Consider the following 17,802-nt stretch of genomic DNA (forward strand, 5'->3'; position numbering starts at 1 on the left):
CAGAGAAGAACGGACCTCTGTATATTCTACAATATCTTATTAATTTTTGACAGTGAATAAGTATTCTAAATTGAAACAGCAACCTACTGATCAACAAATTGAATGAACAATTATGCCAACTGAAAATTGAAGGCCGGGTATCATGTTGTTTCACTATAGCATGACAGACTGACCATGTGCACTTCAAAATATTTCCAAGCAATTCTGGTGATGTGAGAATTATCCTTATTGAATAAAAAGTTTCTCCTTAAAGCATCTCCCCTTTTATTTTTTGATTATGAATTGAAGTTTTTTTCAGAACATTGTCATTAATCAATCGTTTCAATATTTCATAACAGATGTAGTAGTTTGACATCAAGGGTACTTTTGCTTGAACCCACATTCTGTATTCTTAATTTCTCATCGAACCATTTGTGGCTACAGTGGAGAATGTTGTAGTTATTGTCTTCCGAGTAGAGCGAATACCCAATCCTTTTTTTTGAAATAATTCAACAGATTATTAAGGAAATATTGATATTTTATCTCATTTTCAGCAACATATTCGTAAATGAAATATTTTCTACTCAATTTGATAAAGAGGATATTGCGTTGAAATGTACAGAGTGTGTCAAATTGGACACTTTTGAAAGGAAACTCCTATTTCCAAACTGAATGAATTAAAACTGATGTCTGTGTCTAAATATCAAATTTTATGACAAACTCAATAGTGAAAACCGCATATCGATATCTATCATCGGTCATGAGTTACAGCATGTTTTTCGAAAATGTGCATTTTCAAAAACTTTTCAGCTGTCATAAATTTCCTGTTTCTATGAGACCATTTTCGAAGCACTTTCCTACGTAGGAATCAATGGTGTAAAAACTATTTTTTTCAAATGAGATGTCAATAGTTATTGGGATATCAATAGTTATCGATGGAGAACTATTTTTTAATGAGACACCCTGTATATTTCAATAGAGCATAAAATAACTTTTCCAAAAACGTTTAACTAGAGTCATCTTTGAAATACAGTGATTTCAGGTTTTTTCATGTACACTTTGAAACGCACACCTTGATCAGTTAGGCTTTGGATGACGCGGTGATAAAACAGAAAAAAATGTTCCGAAGTAGCTATCAAATGTTGAGAAAGCTTCTCACAGCAATAATCAAAACGCATAGTTTCAACAGAACTGATAACAATTCATACAATATTCACAACTAATAAATGAAACTTCAACAATAATAATGATGGAGATTAAACAATGGAATATATTCTTTCACAAAATGTGTTAAAAATGTTTACCAGCTTTTTCTACATACAGTCGACATATTTTCTGAAGGTTTTTTGCCGAATTAATTAGTTCAGTAGTAGTGAGAGAAGCAAAACTTTGCATCACTGTCGGTTACAATCCGTATCTAGAATTGGTCGGAAATTTGAAAAAAAAATTGGAACCTTTCCCAGAAGACATTTGAAAACATTTGAAACATTTCCAAATACTTCTGAGATGTGAGAGTGCCATCATGAATTAACGGGTCGATAACTCTACCTATGAAAACATCTGCCGACACACTGAATCTAAATCTCCCTCGACTTCTCTGATCCACAATAGAATGGAGATTTTGTTGTGCCCAAGTATATAAATTGTAGCGGTTGAACATTCCGGCACTACGCACAAAAGCTTCATCTGTCCAAATATTATCCAACGAAAAATCACGCACCTGGTTACACTTCTTTAGCAACCACTGGCAAAAAGCCTTGCGGCGTTCAAAATCTCCCGGTGTGAGTTAATGAACTCTTTTTGGTCGCTTGAATTTGTGTTTTTCCAAAATCCTCCTAACGTCAGTTCTTGGTAAACCCGTTGATATTTTTAAATTACACGTTGGGGTTTTGGAATTATTTTCAACAGCTCCTGTAAACACTATTTTTCCAACTTCTTTTTCCTATTTCCACATAGTCCAAAGCATACTCGATCAAAGTTTACGTTTCAAAGTCTACATGAAAAAATTTAAAAGCTCTGTATTTCAAGATGTGCCAAATTTCTGGATAGGGCATTTTGAGCTCCATCGAAATATGCAGCAATATACAGGGTGTTTCATCGAAAAAAGTATTTTCCATCAATAACCATTGAAAAAAGTATTTGGAAAAAGTGAGTTCTTCACACCATTAAATTCTACGTAAAGAAGTGCTTTGAAAAAGCTTTCATAGAAATAAGAAATGCTTGACTGGAAAAAAGTTACAGCAATATTTCGAAAATGCACATTTTCGAAAAACATGCTGTAACTCAGAAACGGTGATAGATATCTATATGCGCTTTCAACTATCGAGTTGTCATAAAATCTGACCTGAAAACAAATGTTTTCAATCTGGCCCACTGTATACACTAGTAACAATTCAAACGGATCTTTATTTGATCAATTTCCACTCGAGAAATACTGGATTGATGAGTTCTAAAAAGTTATTCATTCTGATGGAATGAAGTGATTTTACTAACTTGACACCCTCAGCGAATATGTGGTATAAGGCGAATATGGCCAATTCTCCTCCAAAAACCCTGAACAGCGCTCTTGCCAGGGAAGGGTTCTCTTTGTTCAATTCCTTTTTCCATGCCATTTCTAATTGACCACCAAGCAAGGCTGATTCTTGCGACTTCTCAGTTTCGTATATGTCGTCTTCTTCTATTTCTTTTTTCAGGCCTTTCCACAGAAATAACGGTAACCACCTGCGAAAAACCATAATGAAAAATTCGATCGTCATGGAAAAGAAATAATCAGTAAACTCTGCAGGAAGTTTTCTGTGGTGAGGAAAAAGTGTAACTAAAACCAGGTTGAACAGTTTGGTCATTTCCTGATGGTTAACTAATACGATAAAAATATTCTCATAAAATTCTTTTCATTCCAGTAGCTCCATATTTAGCTATCAGCTATGAAAAATTTTTCAAATATTCTTTGTGGAACCACTTTTTTACAATTCTCGATATTTTCTGTTTTCTGAAAAAAATCTACCAGTTGATTTCAACAAAATTACTATACTTCATTGATGTCTGCAGATCCTATCTATTGAGAAAAGCGTGCTTCTGAGAAAAACTCAAAATCTACAAGAAAATATATCATTCATGTGAATGAAATTTTTGAGGCTATTTCAGAAGTTATGTCCATTTTCATAAGTCTACTTCAAACTCTAGTATTTCAGTAAATACTCATTTAATTCAATCAAAATGCGCATCATTTGAGTCAGTAAATTTTTAACAACGTAACAGAAGTTGATTGTTTCCGTTAGCATGGAAATTGTGTGCGCACTGACACCTGTCGGATATAATCCAAAGCGCTTCATGGTATTAGCAAGGGGAGTAGTTGTTTTCTGATAGGTGTCAGTCAGACTGGCTTGAACGGATTGTTACTTCAGATGATTTGATTTATAGCCAGTCTTCAAGAATGTGAAAAGTTCCTTATACGAGGAATAGGGCAAACTTCCCATATGCTGTTGGCTACCTCGTTCACAGGCAGATGGGGCGATGATAAACCTGTTGTTTGTTGTCCGCTTCAGCCTTTGATACTCTCAAAGGATTCAATTTTCAATTATCGGAAATCATAGTCTTTATGATGATGCACTGACGAGTGGCCAAACAGCCCGAAACCGGTCTGCAAGTGGGTTCCAATAATTGAAAATCTATTGCGGCAGTTGTATCGCCAACAGCATCTGCAGGAATGACTTTAGTGAAGAATCCTGCACGCCCTCCGTGTAATGAGCAAAGGGAGTAGTTGTTTTCTGATAGGTGTCAGTCTATTAACCTACAGGAGTTGAGACTGGGCTGAATGAATTGTTCCTTTAGACGATTTATTATTTTACATCTTTCTCATGTTTTATATTGTATATCGTTCCTGTTTCATAACGAATGATTGGGATATAAAGTAAATAAGATGAAGTAATTCAATAGTTATTCATTGTTCATAAATTTGTAAGTTGTTGTATCGCATGGGTTTTTTTTTCCTTTCCTCCTTTTCCTCCTTTCTTTGGAAGTTTGAGATGGAGAAGTAGAAAGCCAAGAAGCTCTTTTTCTTAATCACATGAATCTTTTATTGTCATGATATCAGTGTAGCTCAATGGAGATATGCTTAGTGATACTTGCCAGAAAAATAGCCGGGACAATAAAGATCCCTGAAACATAGGATGTAAGTTTTTTGTCTTGACACTCGAATACTTCACCCCCTCCATCGTGGTTGCACTCAATTGGTCCTGAAATGAGAACATGTAGGATTTTAATCAAATATCAATATACATTAGTACCATCAAATATTTTTTGAAATGGAGAATAACAGGGTTGAATTTGTGAGTGTTTCAAATCTTCGAAATGTAGAATTGATAATACACCAAGAAAAACTGATCACATTCAATACTTTTTTGACTACTGTTATAAAATTTTTATTTACCACCTTCAAAACTCAAATTAAAAGCAATCTCGACTTCAAAATATTCACTTCCACTGAAATCTACATACCATAATCAATGTATACCCAAGAAATGTACTACCCACAAGGTACCAGAAATAAAAATACCTTTGTGTTTCTCATTAGTACATGTGTTGGTGATATCAACTACTCTTTCACTAATCATCATATCTGTTATGAAAAAATCTGTTTTTCCGTTCATCAATTGTGGCCCCCCTACGAGAGACAACTCTCTGGAGTCGAAACTTGTGCGAGCTGAGGACTAAAGACGTCTTACCTTTTAACGCATAATTCCAAACACGGGTAGGTATTCCTGTTTCAAAAAACTATTATTAGAGAAAATGAGGCAGCTGTAATTGATTAGTATCATATTTCATATGATAATATTCATATATCATTATTCAGCATTTGTATTATACTGAATATGATATGAATTCTGAATGAAGAATATTTTTTCTTCTCGAATAGTTTATAAAGATTCAAGTACCAGTAATGCCATATACAGTGCATTTTTTTAAAGTCCCCCACCTTATATTTTTTGAACGGTTCAACTCAAAAAATTTAAATTTGAGATAATGAAGTGAATGCATGAATACTTCATTTTGCATTGAAATTGACAAATGAAAATTTCAAGATGGCGACTGGGCGCCATCTGGGATAAAAAAAATTTAATGAAAAGGGGGTCTTAAGACATAACTTTTTGAAGCTCCTGACAAATGCTTCACAACCCTAAAATATGATGTCAATATCTTCAACTACTACAAAATGGCTAAATTCCAAATAATCACCTGAATACATTGACAATATGAACAGCCTATCCGATATTTCACGCCGAACATTTTCGAACACAGTATCGTCAATATCTCTACAAATATTTACTATTCTCTGCCGTATATCCATTATTAGAGCAGGTTCAGTTTCGTACACCTTTTGCTTCGAACAGCCCCATCAAAAAAGTCCGAAGGTGTCAAATCTGGCAAGCGGGCTGGCCATTCTGTAGGACCTCGATGGCCAATCCAACGACCGGGAATAGTAGTGTCCAAATAGGTACTTACTTATCCATATCAAATTTATTAGGATTCGCTTCGACGATTTCAATGATGAGAGGGTCAACAGTAGTTTTCAGCATATTCAAATACAGTTCCCCTGTTGGATTTTGATCAATGAATAGAGGTCTTACAATATGGTTCCTCAATATTCCTGGCTTAACGTTAATTTTTTCTGGATATTGGGTATGTGTTTCCCGGAAAACGTGAGGGTTGGTGTCACTCCAATAACGGCAATTTTGTCTGTGAACATTGCCGTTTGAAAAAATGTACATTCGTCACTAAAACAAATATTGTGTAGATAGGTAGGATGCCTTGCAATGGTTTCCGTCATGATTTCGCTGAATTCTGTTTTTCGATCAGGGTCATCTTCAGTTAAGACTCCCCTTTCCATTAAATTTTTTCAAGATGGCGCCCAGTCGACATCTTGGAAGTTTCATCTGTCAATTTCACTTCAAAATAAAGTATTCATGCATTCATTTCATTATCAGAAATTTTAATATTTTGATTCGACCCGTTCGAAAAATAAAAGTGGGGGGACATTGATGAAATGCACTGTTTATAGGGTTTTTCATTTTCCATCTTTTAATTTAAATAAAACAAATTGGGTATGAGATATCAAAGAATTTTTTTATTAATTCGATAGAGCTATTGATGTCATTATATGTGGAATATAACATCGTTGAAATATCCGGCTGTGTAGAGCGCATTCCAACCGTCAAATTTTTTATGATTCTGACGCATAAATCAGGCTGAATTTGACTGATGGCATGGGTTATCTTGGGTTCAAGAACCGCCGCGTTGTTTGTGACTCATTCGCATATACCTGCGACTTGAGAAAACCACACAAGAAAAAGTCAACCGGGGTCAAATCGCGCGATCTTGTTGGCCAGTTCATATCATCTCCATGTGAGATGATAATGCCCCCAAATCGCCAGTGCAGAATATCCAATGTGGCATGAGCTGTGTGACACGTACTGTAGAAACTACATGTCGTTGGTGTCCAGATCATCCAATTCACGCCAAAAGAAGTTGGTAATCAAAGACCAATAGTGGTCGTCGTTGACAGTGGTGGTCTGGTGAACATCGTTCTCAAAGAAATATGAACCGATGAAGCCACCAGCCTAAAATCCACATCTAAAAGAGACATTTTTTGAATGCATTTGACGCTCTCTCATCTCATGTGGTTTGGTTTCGTCCCAAATTCGTGGATCGCTGATAGAGTCGTTTACCTCGACAATTTGGGTTCTATTCGTCAAATGGTCCTCATAAATGTCCAAAGCAACACCCTTCACATCAGTGTCAGCCAGACGTTGGAGGAGTATATTATGATCGACAATATCAAATGCCTTGGGCACACCCAAATCGATAGTTATGCATCTTTGTTGATTTTGGAAATAGTTTGAGATTTGGTTCACAATCTCAAAAACTCCGTCTTCTGTTGATCTGTTTTCCAGAAAACCACATTGTGATTCAGCAATAATCTTGTTATCATTGCTGAATAGTATAACTATATTTCTGAGTCACTCTTCGAATATTTCAGAAAAGTTATTATTCATTAAAAATCGGTATTGTTATTGATTCTTTGAAAGATTTGGGTATTTTTTCAGCAATAAGTATCGAATTCAGAATGCGGTATGTGACATATTACTAATCATTCATTTTTATTAATATGAACTCTCTTGATGCACTGTTTGGAACCTTTGGAGAAGTTTTGAATATTACTGGAGATTTTCCCAACACCAAACTGTTATTTTAACACTTCGACACGTTTTTCGATCACCACGTGATCATCTTAAAGAGGAAGATCAAACTAATAATACTTACAAAGCTCTCCCTATTCATACCATAGATACCTGTTTCAAATACCTTCATCTTGAGTGTTTCAAATCAATTTTACAATTTGCCTCATCTACTTGTGTTAAATTCATTCTACAATGTGTCGTTATGTAATAGTCAAATAATCACAACACAACAAAAAAATATTTTTTGAATGTTTCCTACACTAAATAAGTCAATTTCTACTAATTTTGGGGTGATAAAAACGGAAATAACAATGAAAAATTTTTATTAGCTCTGGTTTTTGAGATACACAGTACTTAATCTTAAAGAGTAGTTATACTATACGTGAAAAGTGAAAGTACATAAAACAATATTGTTATGTTTCTTTTAGAATATTTTAAGTACAAAATTAATAAAAAAAACATTATTCTTAGTGTTTTGACAAATAAAAGAAGTTTGTACCACCAAATTTCAATTAAGTCCATCCGATTCATTGTAAGATCGCTGTCGTTTAGCTTGTCTTTTATAAAACACTTCTGGAGCATCCCTACACACAGACCAGCAGTAGTCTGCAAGCATTGCTTCATTCCAACGGCCCTGATATCTCTGTTCCATTAAGGCAATGTCTTGATGGAATCTTTCTCCATGTTCGTCACTCACAGCTCCACAGTTTTGTGGGAAGAAATTAAGATGAGAGTGAAGAAAACGAATTTTTAAGGACATGTTGCATCCAAGTTGGTGGTAAGCTTGAAGAAGCTCTTTAACCAATGCTGTGAAGTTATCATCTCTTTTGTTACCTAAAAACCCATGTACAACCCCCTTTAAGGCTTCCCAGGCTCTTTTTTCATTTCCTGTTAAAATCATGTCAAAAGCAGGATCATTTACGATTTCACGGATTTGAGGCCCAATAAAGATGCCTTCCTTGACTTTAGCATCACTCAACCTGGGAAACTTTGCTCTCAAGTACTTAAAAGCTTGTCCTTCCTGGTCCATGGCCTTCATAAAGTTTTTCATTAGTCCCAACTTAATATGTAATGGGGGAAGGAGAACATCCTTAGGATCTACAAGAGGCTCGTAAACTACATTTTTCTCATTAGGGTTCAGGTCTCGTGTAGGCCAGTTCATTTTTTATAGTGAGATTTTCTATCCCGACTGTCCCACAGACACAAAAAACAACAGTACTTGGTGAACCCTAATTGCCTTCCTAGGAGTATAGCAATGACTTTCAGATCACCACAGGTGTGCCATTTGTGTTGTTCATATTTGATTGATTGGAGAAGTGTTTTCATATTTATATACGTTTCCTTCATGTGAACTGCATGACCTATAGGAATAGAGGGTAGCTGATTTCCATTATGCAGAAGTACAGCTTTTAAGCTTAGTTTTGAAGAGTCTATAAACAGTCTCCATTCAGATGGAGTGTGATCCAAATTGAAGCAGTCCATCAAACCATTAACATCAGAACAAACTACGAGGTTTTCTTTTTTCTCAAAAAAAGGAAGCAAATCTTTTTGACGCTGTCTGTACTGAGATATTTTCACATCATGTTTTAGAAGATTCCACTGTTGTAGTCTTGACCCTAACAGCTCAGCCTTTTCCTTAGACAAGCGAAGATCTCTTATAAGGTCACTCAACTCTGCTTGACTAATTCTGTGCGGATCACTAGACCTATCGCTTACCTCAAAATCATGTATGTAGAAGGATGGGTTGCTCCTTCTAAACAGTCTTCATCACCTTCCTTTGAAATTTCATAGTTTTGGGGTGGAGAAGGGACTGGCAAATTGTCTGAGTGTGGTACAGGCCGAAGAGCAGATGGGAGATTAGGGTATTTAACCGTTCCTCTTTTCTTCATAGATAAACCTTGCTTAATGGGAGGAGTTAAACAGAAATAACAGTCGTCTGTATGATTGGTAGGCTCACGCCAAACCATAGGTACTGCAAAAGCCATTGCCCTGTTTTTATTTTTCAGCCACTCTCGCAATATGACGGAACAAGAATTACAACATATATGAGGAGCCCATGATTTATCTTGGTCCCCAATTAAAATATTATAAGCTATATAAAATAACATATTGCCTTATCTACTAGTCTCACATGAATTTTACATATGTCCTTATGTAATATTGAGGTGAATCTAATAATTGAAATTCATAAGCTATATGAAATTAATTTCACAAATTGCTTGTCTACTAGTCCTAAATTAATTTAACAATGTGTCTTTATGTAATAGTCAGGTAAATCTTATAAATACCTAACTATTGCATAAGGACACATTGTGAAATTAATTTGAGATAATTTGAGATAAGGCAATTTGTGAAATTAATTTTATATAGTTTATAAATTTCATTCACCTTACTATTTATTACAATAGGATACATGTAAAATTTATGTAAGACTAGTAGGTAAGGCAACATTATTAGATTTACCTAACTATTACATAAGGACACATTGTAAACATAATTTAAGACAAGTAGATGAAGCAAATTGAAAAATTAATTCAAGACACTCACTGAGTATGATTAGTTTAATCATCTTGAAGATGATCACTTGGTGATCGAAACAAGTGTCGAGGTGATGTAATAACGGTTTGGTGTTGGGAAAAAAACCCAATAATATTCACTACGAACTATACTCAAAATGCCTTCCGCTAATAGTAACCCCTTCAGTTGAACTGGTTCACAATTTCATCAAGTAACTTCAGTATGGGCAGTTGTGTCAGTATATCAATAACTCAAAAGCTTTCAAAAATAGTGTATTTATCTCAACATTGTATAAAATAGCAAACGTTCACTTGACAATGAAGGAACCGACTGATAGCTGATGAAATTGATCTGTATCAGAAAAATTAGATAATTTTGAAGGAAGTTTGTTCAACTGAACGAAACTGAAATCTCTGAATGCGTCTTTATTTGATAGTGAAAGCAATAAAGTTGAATACAGAAATTGTAGATGGACATGCAATATATTACTGAAAGAGTGGTTTTGGCTTTCTACTCCTTCATCTTCATAGAAAAAAATGTGTAAATCTTCATAAAAAGGAAGAAAGCAAACAATTCAAAAAAATTAATTCCATACGAAGATGTGGTCATACGATTTCCATGGTCTAATTGAACTATTGACACAAGATGAAAATTAAAAATTATTAACAAGAAATGAAAATTAAAATTTTGAATATTCCAAACCAAGTTGCTTGACGACCTTTCGATTGTTAGTATCCACAACAATCTCCGACTTCGATTGCCGCTAGTAGTTAAACAAAATGCCTTCAATTTTTCACAAACGATGATGTTTTACCTTGCAGTAGTTTGATTATTGGTAGTAAAAATCTGGACAAGTTCTGAGTGGCTGAATCTCTGGAAGTAATAATCGGTCTGAGCGGAACATCTTTCTTGTGGATTTTGGGTAGTCCATACAAGTAAGGGTGCTTACTGTGGTGGGATGTTGGTGATGATCTCTCTTTTACCGAAAAATAGACTTGGTATTTTTTCAACGTCTGGTACAACTTCCTTTCAATTGATGCAGTACGATCTTTGTGTATTTTCCTTTCTGAAGCACCTCTTCGATCTTCTCTCCGTAGAAATCAGTATACATCACAACAGTAGCGTTTCCCTTATCTGCAGGTAAGATCTTGATGGTGTTGTCTCTACGTAGCCCATTCAGGGCTCTTCGTTCTTCATTGCTGATGTTAGATGTTGGAACTGGAAGTCCGAACTAATGAAATGCACTAAGAAACAACAACTATTCCGGATTTGCTGGTTTCTCCTCGCTGTGTAGCAGAGCATGTTTCGACACACCAACACAACATCAAGTGGGCTCAAGCTGAAATCATCCACAAAGAGGAACACTGGTTTAGGATATGTTGCCCAACAACGTATTTAGTCAAGCTATCGTAGAGATACGTAACATATGGCAACCTCTAATCAAGCGAGAAACGACCAATTCCCGCCAAACGGTCATTTCCCGCCAAAACCAATGAAGAAAGAGGGAAGAGGGGATAGGTGAAAGCACTCGAATGACCTATAAATAGTCAGATCTCGGAGGAATAAATCCAGCTATCACCCGGAGACGATTGTGGATACTAACAATCGAAACGTTGTGACATAACTTGGTTTAAAATCTTTCAATTTTCATTTTTTAATTTTTGTTATTAATATTTTTAATTTTTTCAGCTTTTATCAATATCTCAATTTTTATTTGTTTGGTTGTTGTTGCATGTTATTTATTTGTGATTTCAGTTTTTTGTTTAATAATTTTTTTTATTTTCGGGTAATCTTTTTGATTTTTTTTTTTTCAGGGTTATCAAATCAATTTATATTATATTAGACAATGTCCGAACTGATGAAATACACCACGAAACATTGTCAACCACCTTCTAACTGGTGGTAATCAGACAGAAGTGTATTTATATTTATTTCATCATGAATTACCACAAAATAAACAAGTCATCAATCCCACATATTGAATAAAAAGTTTTTTCGAAAAAACTATTTTGATACATGCATTGAATTACACGAAAAAAAAAATACTTACGAATCAACAACTTACATGAATATGAACACTGAATCGAATAAAAAAACACTTTTTTCTATTCAGCTTTTATTCCTTCCTTTGCAAGATTACCACATTTTTCATATGAAGATGGAGTAGTAAAAAGCTAAAACCTTTCTTTCCAAAAATCAATCCTCTCTCGAAAAATACCCTTTTCAATTTGAACTTCTGATTTGTATTCATGAAAAAAATTCAAAAATATTCAGTGTACTTATTGTTAAAACATATTTCTGGAATGAGACGCAACAAAATAAATCAACAGAATCTACTCACTTTCAAAACGGAGGCAAATGGTACAATTTCCTTGTAACAATCGGTGATACTATTTGTAATGAAGAAAAATTGCTTGGGTAACACTAAACTAGTTGACTGATAATCTGTAATATTCATACAAAAATGCCTGATCAAATATTTAGTGAAGCAACACCGTTGTCTATTTATTTTTGGCTTGAAGTGTTTTCATGAGAATAGACAAAATCAAGTATCCAGCTGCCATTAAATATTTGTTTCTGAAAGGCAATGCGCCTACGCAAATCAAAGATGTGTTGGGTTCTGTGTAAGGGGACCCTACACTATCATTTACCACAGTGAAATTTTAGGCATCTAAATTTGAAAGTGACCGTTAGAGCTTGGGAGACAATGAACGTTCGGGACGTCCAAAATTTGCAACTACTGACGAAAACATCGCCAAAGACCGCCGAATTGAAGTGAGAGGAATAGCAGAGATTACGAACATGTCAAAAGAACGTGTTTGTCACATGTTAAACCAACATTCAGGCATGAGAAGGCTAGTCGCGCGTTGGGTGCCGCGTTTGCTCACGTCAGATCAAAAACGTGTTTGAATGAACATTCTCAACGCTCTATTGGTGCAGTTTAGGCGAAATGAATCTGAGTTTTGACTACGATCAATAATTAGTGTTGATGAAACTTGAATACCTACACTATTATACGTCTGAAACGAAATTACAAAAATTAGTTCGGACTTACATTATCTAATATGATATAATATGATTTGAAATCACTGAGAGAACAAATAAAATTGAAAATTAAAATGAGTAGCTGAAACTGATAATTATATCAAAAACCTGAAATATATTCACAAGATTCCAAACCAAGTGACTTCACAACGTTCCAATTGTTAGTATTACAATCGTTTTTGGTCATCACTCGAATGTATATTAACCAGACTCGAGACTTCTTGTGAGCCCCGTGTCTGGTTCAAATACGATGACGATACCTTCATAATATGGAACCATGGGAATACAGAACTAGACACTTTTCTGAAGCACTTCAACAGCGTAAAATCTTTTATCATTTTCACAATGGAAAAAGAAGTACATAACAAATTGACATTCTTGGACGTATTAGTGAAGAGGACCGACACTAACTGGGAAACATCTGTCTACCAGAAACCCACTGACACGGGCCAGTATCTGAATCACGAATCCAACCACCATCAATCTACCAAAGAGGAATCATCGAAATTGTACTGAACCATGCTTCTGGGCTCTGTTATACGAAGGAAGGTCTCGAGAAGGAACTAAGCACTATCAAAAAAGATCTTCAACGAAATGGTTACTCCATAATGATGATGGAACAGACAATGGCAGCAAGACAGCAAGAACCCCACTAGGAAGAGAATCTATCGCAACCAGTGAATGAAAAGAATTGGGTCCTAGTACATCAGAACCTTCTTGAGATCCGGAAACACAATCCGTAGCAATCTCACGGAAACGAGGCCACCAAACGCGGATTGCGATTCCAAGAGTTGCACTTACCGGATACCCTGTGAGTGCAGCAAATCCTATATCGGTGAAACTGGGAGACCATCAAAAGTCCGAGCACAAGAAACTCACACAGCCAGGAGAAACCGGCAAATCAGGAAAAGCAGAGCATGTTTGGACTCATGAACATAACATCGAGTGGTCCCAAGCTGAGATCATCCAAATGGAGGAATACTGGTTCAGGAAAAAATTTGAAGAAGCTGCATATTTTTTGTCAAACGACGTCAGCGAAGCTAGCATAGATATACGCAAAATATGAAAACTCATTATTTAATGGAAAACGCTCAACTCCCGCCAAACGGTCATCTTTCGCTCAACCGGTGAAGCGGAGAGAGGAAAGAGGAGATAGGTTAAAGCACTCCAATGACCTTCAGATTTTTTATCCCTGTAAACATGACTTTTATGTAGACAAAAGTGTATTCAAACATACAAATCCATTTATCTATTCAAAGGCGTTGATATCCAAAGGTTGTCTGAATCCTTGTCAACATATAGTTTTGATTCAAAATATCCAATCATTTGTTTGACTATGATAAGTGTATAAATACACCTACTTATTCATTGTACAACTGACTTGTTACATATATTACAACACGTAGCTTCACGTCAATGATTTCCTCTGTACTTGATGAGGCAACGAAACAAGATTAGATTAGCAAAATGTTATCCTGAATTTCATCAGTTCAGATTTCCATTCTCTGATATTATATAAAATGGTTTGAAATCCCTGAAAGAACTAAAAAAGAAGAATTAATAATGAATGACTGAAAATAACAATTATATCAAACAAAAAACCTGAAATGAAATACTCAATAGAGAAATGAAATACAAGTAGAAATAGAACAATTGAACAAAAAATATATATAAAAAGTTAGGAGATTCCAAACCAAGTAACATCACGACGTTTCGATTGTTAGTATCCACAATCGTCTTCGGATGATGACTGGACTGATTCCTCCGAGAGATGACTATTCGAGTGCTTTCACTTATCCACGCTTTCCATTTCCCACGTCACTGGTTTAGTGGGAGATGACCGTTTGACGGAAGTTGGCCATTTTTCGCCTGATGATAAGTTTCCATATGTTGCGTATCTCTACACTAGCTTGATTGAATAAATTGTTGGAGAACATGTATGCGGCTTCTTTGAATTTTCTTCTGAACAAACGTTCCTCTCTGTGTATGATCTCAACTTGGGACCACTCGATGTTACGTTAATGGGTCCAAACATGCTCTGCTATTCCTAATTTGCTGGTTTCCTCTCGCTGTTTGTGTTTTTCGTACTCGGCAATGCGAACATTCGAAAGCCTCCTAGTTTCACCAATATAGGAATTTCCGCACTTACAGGTTATCCGATAAATGAAATTCTTGGAATCGCAATCCGCGTTTGGGGAGGCTGCTACGGATAGTATTTCCGGATCTGAAGCAGGTTCTGATGTTGTACAATTCTTCTTATCATTTCCAATAATCCTCTAATGTAGGAAAGTGCATGCCTGATTGTGACGGTTTCGCTTCCTTGCGAGGCTCTGCTGTCTTTTAGCCAAAGTCTGTTCTACCATCGCTTTGGAGCAGCCATTTCGTTGAAAATCATTTTTGATGATGTCTTGTTCCTTCACGAGACCTTTCTTCGTATCACAGAGCCCGAAAGCACGGTCTAATAGAGTCTTGATGATTCCTCTTTCAATCGATTGATCGTGGTTGGATTCGTAGTTCAGATACTGTTCCGTGTGAGTGAGTTTTTGGTATACAAATATTTCCCACTTAGTGTCGCTCCTCTTCACCAATACATCTAAGAATGGCAATTCGTTGTGGATTTCCTTCTCTATTGTGAAAGTGATGGAAGGTCTTACGCTGTTGATGTGTTTCAGGAAGGCATCTAGTTCAGTATTCCCATGGTTCCATATTATGAAGGTGTCCTCAACATATCTCAACCATACACGAGGTTTCTTGTGGGCTCCTCCAATGGCCAAACCACTCCATAAATATATGTTTAAAAAAAATATGTTTTTCCGTTAACCAGGTGTCGCACCCCTACGAACGACAACCTTCAGAGATCGAAACTTGTGCGAGCCAAAAATTAACGAGGTGTAACCTTTCAACGTGTGATTCCTAACACGGGTATGTTGGCTATGACTGGTGAAAGTGACGATCCCATTGGCAGACCCTCATCTTGTGTTAAGAATTCGTCCTTCAGTTGGAAATAACAGTTTCGTACACAGCATCCTAGTAATTCTATAATAACTTCTATAGTTAGATTCGTTCTATCTTTCTATCCAATGTCCAACTCCCGGTTTAATGCTCGTGTCTCAATAACCATCATTACATGATCGTTGCATAATATACTAATAACTGTCAACTACTGTTCGAGTATTTTTCGAAATGTCGTTTTCACGTCGAAAAATGTGATATGTCAGAATCCTACTTGTTTTGCTAAAAAATGGCGTAAAAGCAAATTCAACACTACAGCAATTCATTCCCCGATCATGAAATACCTATTCGGGTAAATTAATGGATGTAGCCGTTATGAAAAGAGAAATGAAAATTTATATGTTTTTTACCACTTTTATTTGTAACTAACGTTACTGCAGTTTGAGAATGTCCATATAGAACGAAACTGCAGTAACGTAAAAACATAGAAATTCTCATTTCTCTTTTCATTTCCTAATAAGGATTTTTGTGCTGTACTATATCGTCGATTCAGGAACAATGAAAAAGTTTTTGAGCAGAGAAGAACTAAAAAACTTTTTGTAATATCTAAAGATACAGGAATTGACGTTTTAGCCTACTTTGAGGTAAATCCAAATAATTTCATCGGGAATTCATCTAGAGAAATAGCTGTTTCATTGTCTGTTATCCAACAAATTCTGAAGATACATAAGATTTCTCTTCATAAGTTAAGACCAGTTCATACATTAGAACCTGGTGACCCTGATAGACGATTGGGGTTTTGTCGGTGGCTTATGAATAGAAGCAGACAAGATCCAAACTTCTATAGAAATATCATATGGAGCGATGATGCTGATTTTTCAAATTGTGGGATAAAAAAAATTCATTATTGAAGTAGACATAATCCCCACACCCGTATGGAGCCGGGCGGGTCGCTGTTTTGATTTCAAAATTACTGAATTGCATGGTAACAGGATAATGATCAATTGAGTAACATTTCATTGTTAATAATTCTAAAATACAAATCATGAAATTATAATTTCAAAACTACCAACTCAGGATTTGATCTCCACAAACTTTATTTGGAAAAATATAATCACAACATGTTTTGCTAGCACTGTACAGTGCTAGTACTGTATAGTGCTAGCATTCTACAGTGCTAGCTCTGTACAGTGCTAGCTCTGTACAGTGCTAACGAAACATGTTGTGATTATATTTTTTCGAATAAAGTTTGTGGAGCTCCAATCGTGAGGTGTAGTTTTGAAATTACTATGGATCTTCATCAAGTAACGGCCGATTCAATCAGAAAAAAAAATTATAAAACAACAACAACAAAAGTTAATTGGCGGTCCGGAGCGACTTCATTGATTCCAGTGGCGCATTTGCTTTTTCAGCTGCAGGAAAAACCTGCAGCATCACATCATCTGAAGATCTTGATCTGCCAATATCCTCTCCCTCATAACACAAAATGTAGAGAGTCTCCAGAGGCTCTACTAAATTCATTGCATCGCCAGAACACTTAGTGAACGACTATCGTCAAACTTAAACGAAGGTTCGAATTAGATGAACACTTCAATCTAGCAGACCACTATTATAATCATGACGCAATCATTGTTCACTGTGGTTCTGGCGTTGAATCTGGTCATTTCTACGCCTTGGTCAAAGACGAAACGATAATTGATTATCATAATTATTCACATATAATATTGACGTATTTTTTATGTATCCAAATGTTTTATTGAGTCAATGAAAGGGCATATTTGATTTTGAATCATGGTTCGATGGGATGGGATGGGATGGGACGGGACGGGACGGGACGGGACGGGACGGGACGGGACGGGACGGGACGGGACGGGACGGGACGGGACGGGGCGGGACGGGACGGGACGGAACGGAACGGAACGGAACGGAACGGACAGGAAAGGAACGGAACGGAACGGAACGGAACGGAACGGAACGGAACGGAACGGAACGGAACGGAACGGAACGGAATAGAATAGAATAGAATAGAATAGAATAGAATAGAATAGAATAGAATAGAATAGAATAGAAT

At 36.0% G+C, this 17,802-nt stretch overlaps 1 protein-coding gene across 1 annotated transcript in view; it reads right to left on the reverse strand.

Annotated features, from left to right (window-relative positions):
* LOC111507851 (ATP-binding cassette subfamily C member 4) overlaps positions 1 to 12,207 on the reverse strand; it is a 37,828-nt gene extending 25,621 nt beyond the window's left edge. Inside the window, exons 1-3 of the mRNA XM_074174989.1 lie at positions 12,076 to 12,207; positions 4,108 to 4,214; positions 2,473 to 2,700 (exon numbers count right to left, since the gene is read on the reverse strand). Coding sequence (XP_074031090.1) covers positions 2,473 to 2,700; positions 4,108 to 4,214; positions 12,076 to 12,192 — 452 coding nt within the window. The 5' untranslated portion in view covers positions 12,193 to 12,207. The remainder of the gene's footprint in view (positions 1 to 2,472; positions 2,701 to 4,107; positions 4,215 to 12,075) is intronic.
* Between the last annotated feature and the right edge of the window lie 5,595 nt (positions 12,208 to 17,802).

This window comes from Leptinotarsa decemlineata, unplaced genomic scaffold, assembly GCF_025532065.1.
Source record: "Leptinotarsa decemlineata unplaced genomic scaffold, Ldec_3_MD MMD2_tig00000882_RagTag_RagTag, whole genome shotgun sequence".
In the NCBI taxonomy this organism is placed as follows: domain Eukaryota; kingdom Metazoa; phylum Arthropoda; class Insecta; order Coleoptera; family Chrysomelidae; genus Leptinotarsa; species Leptinotarsa decemlineata.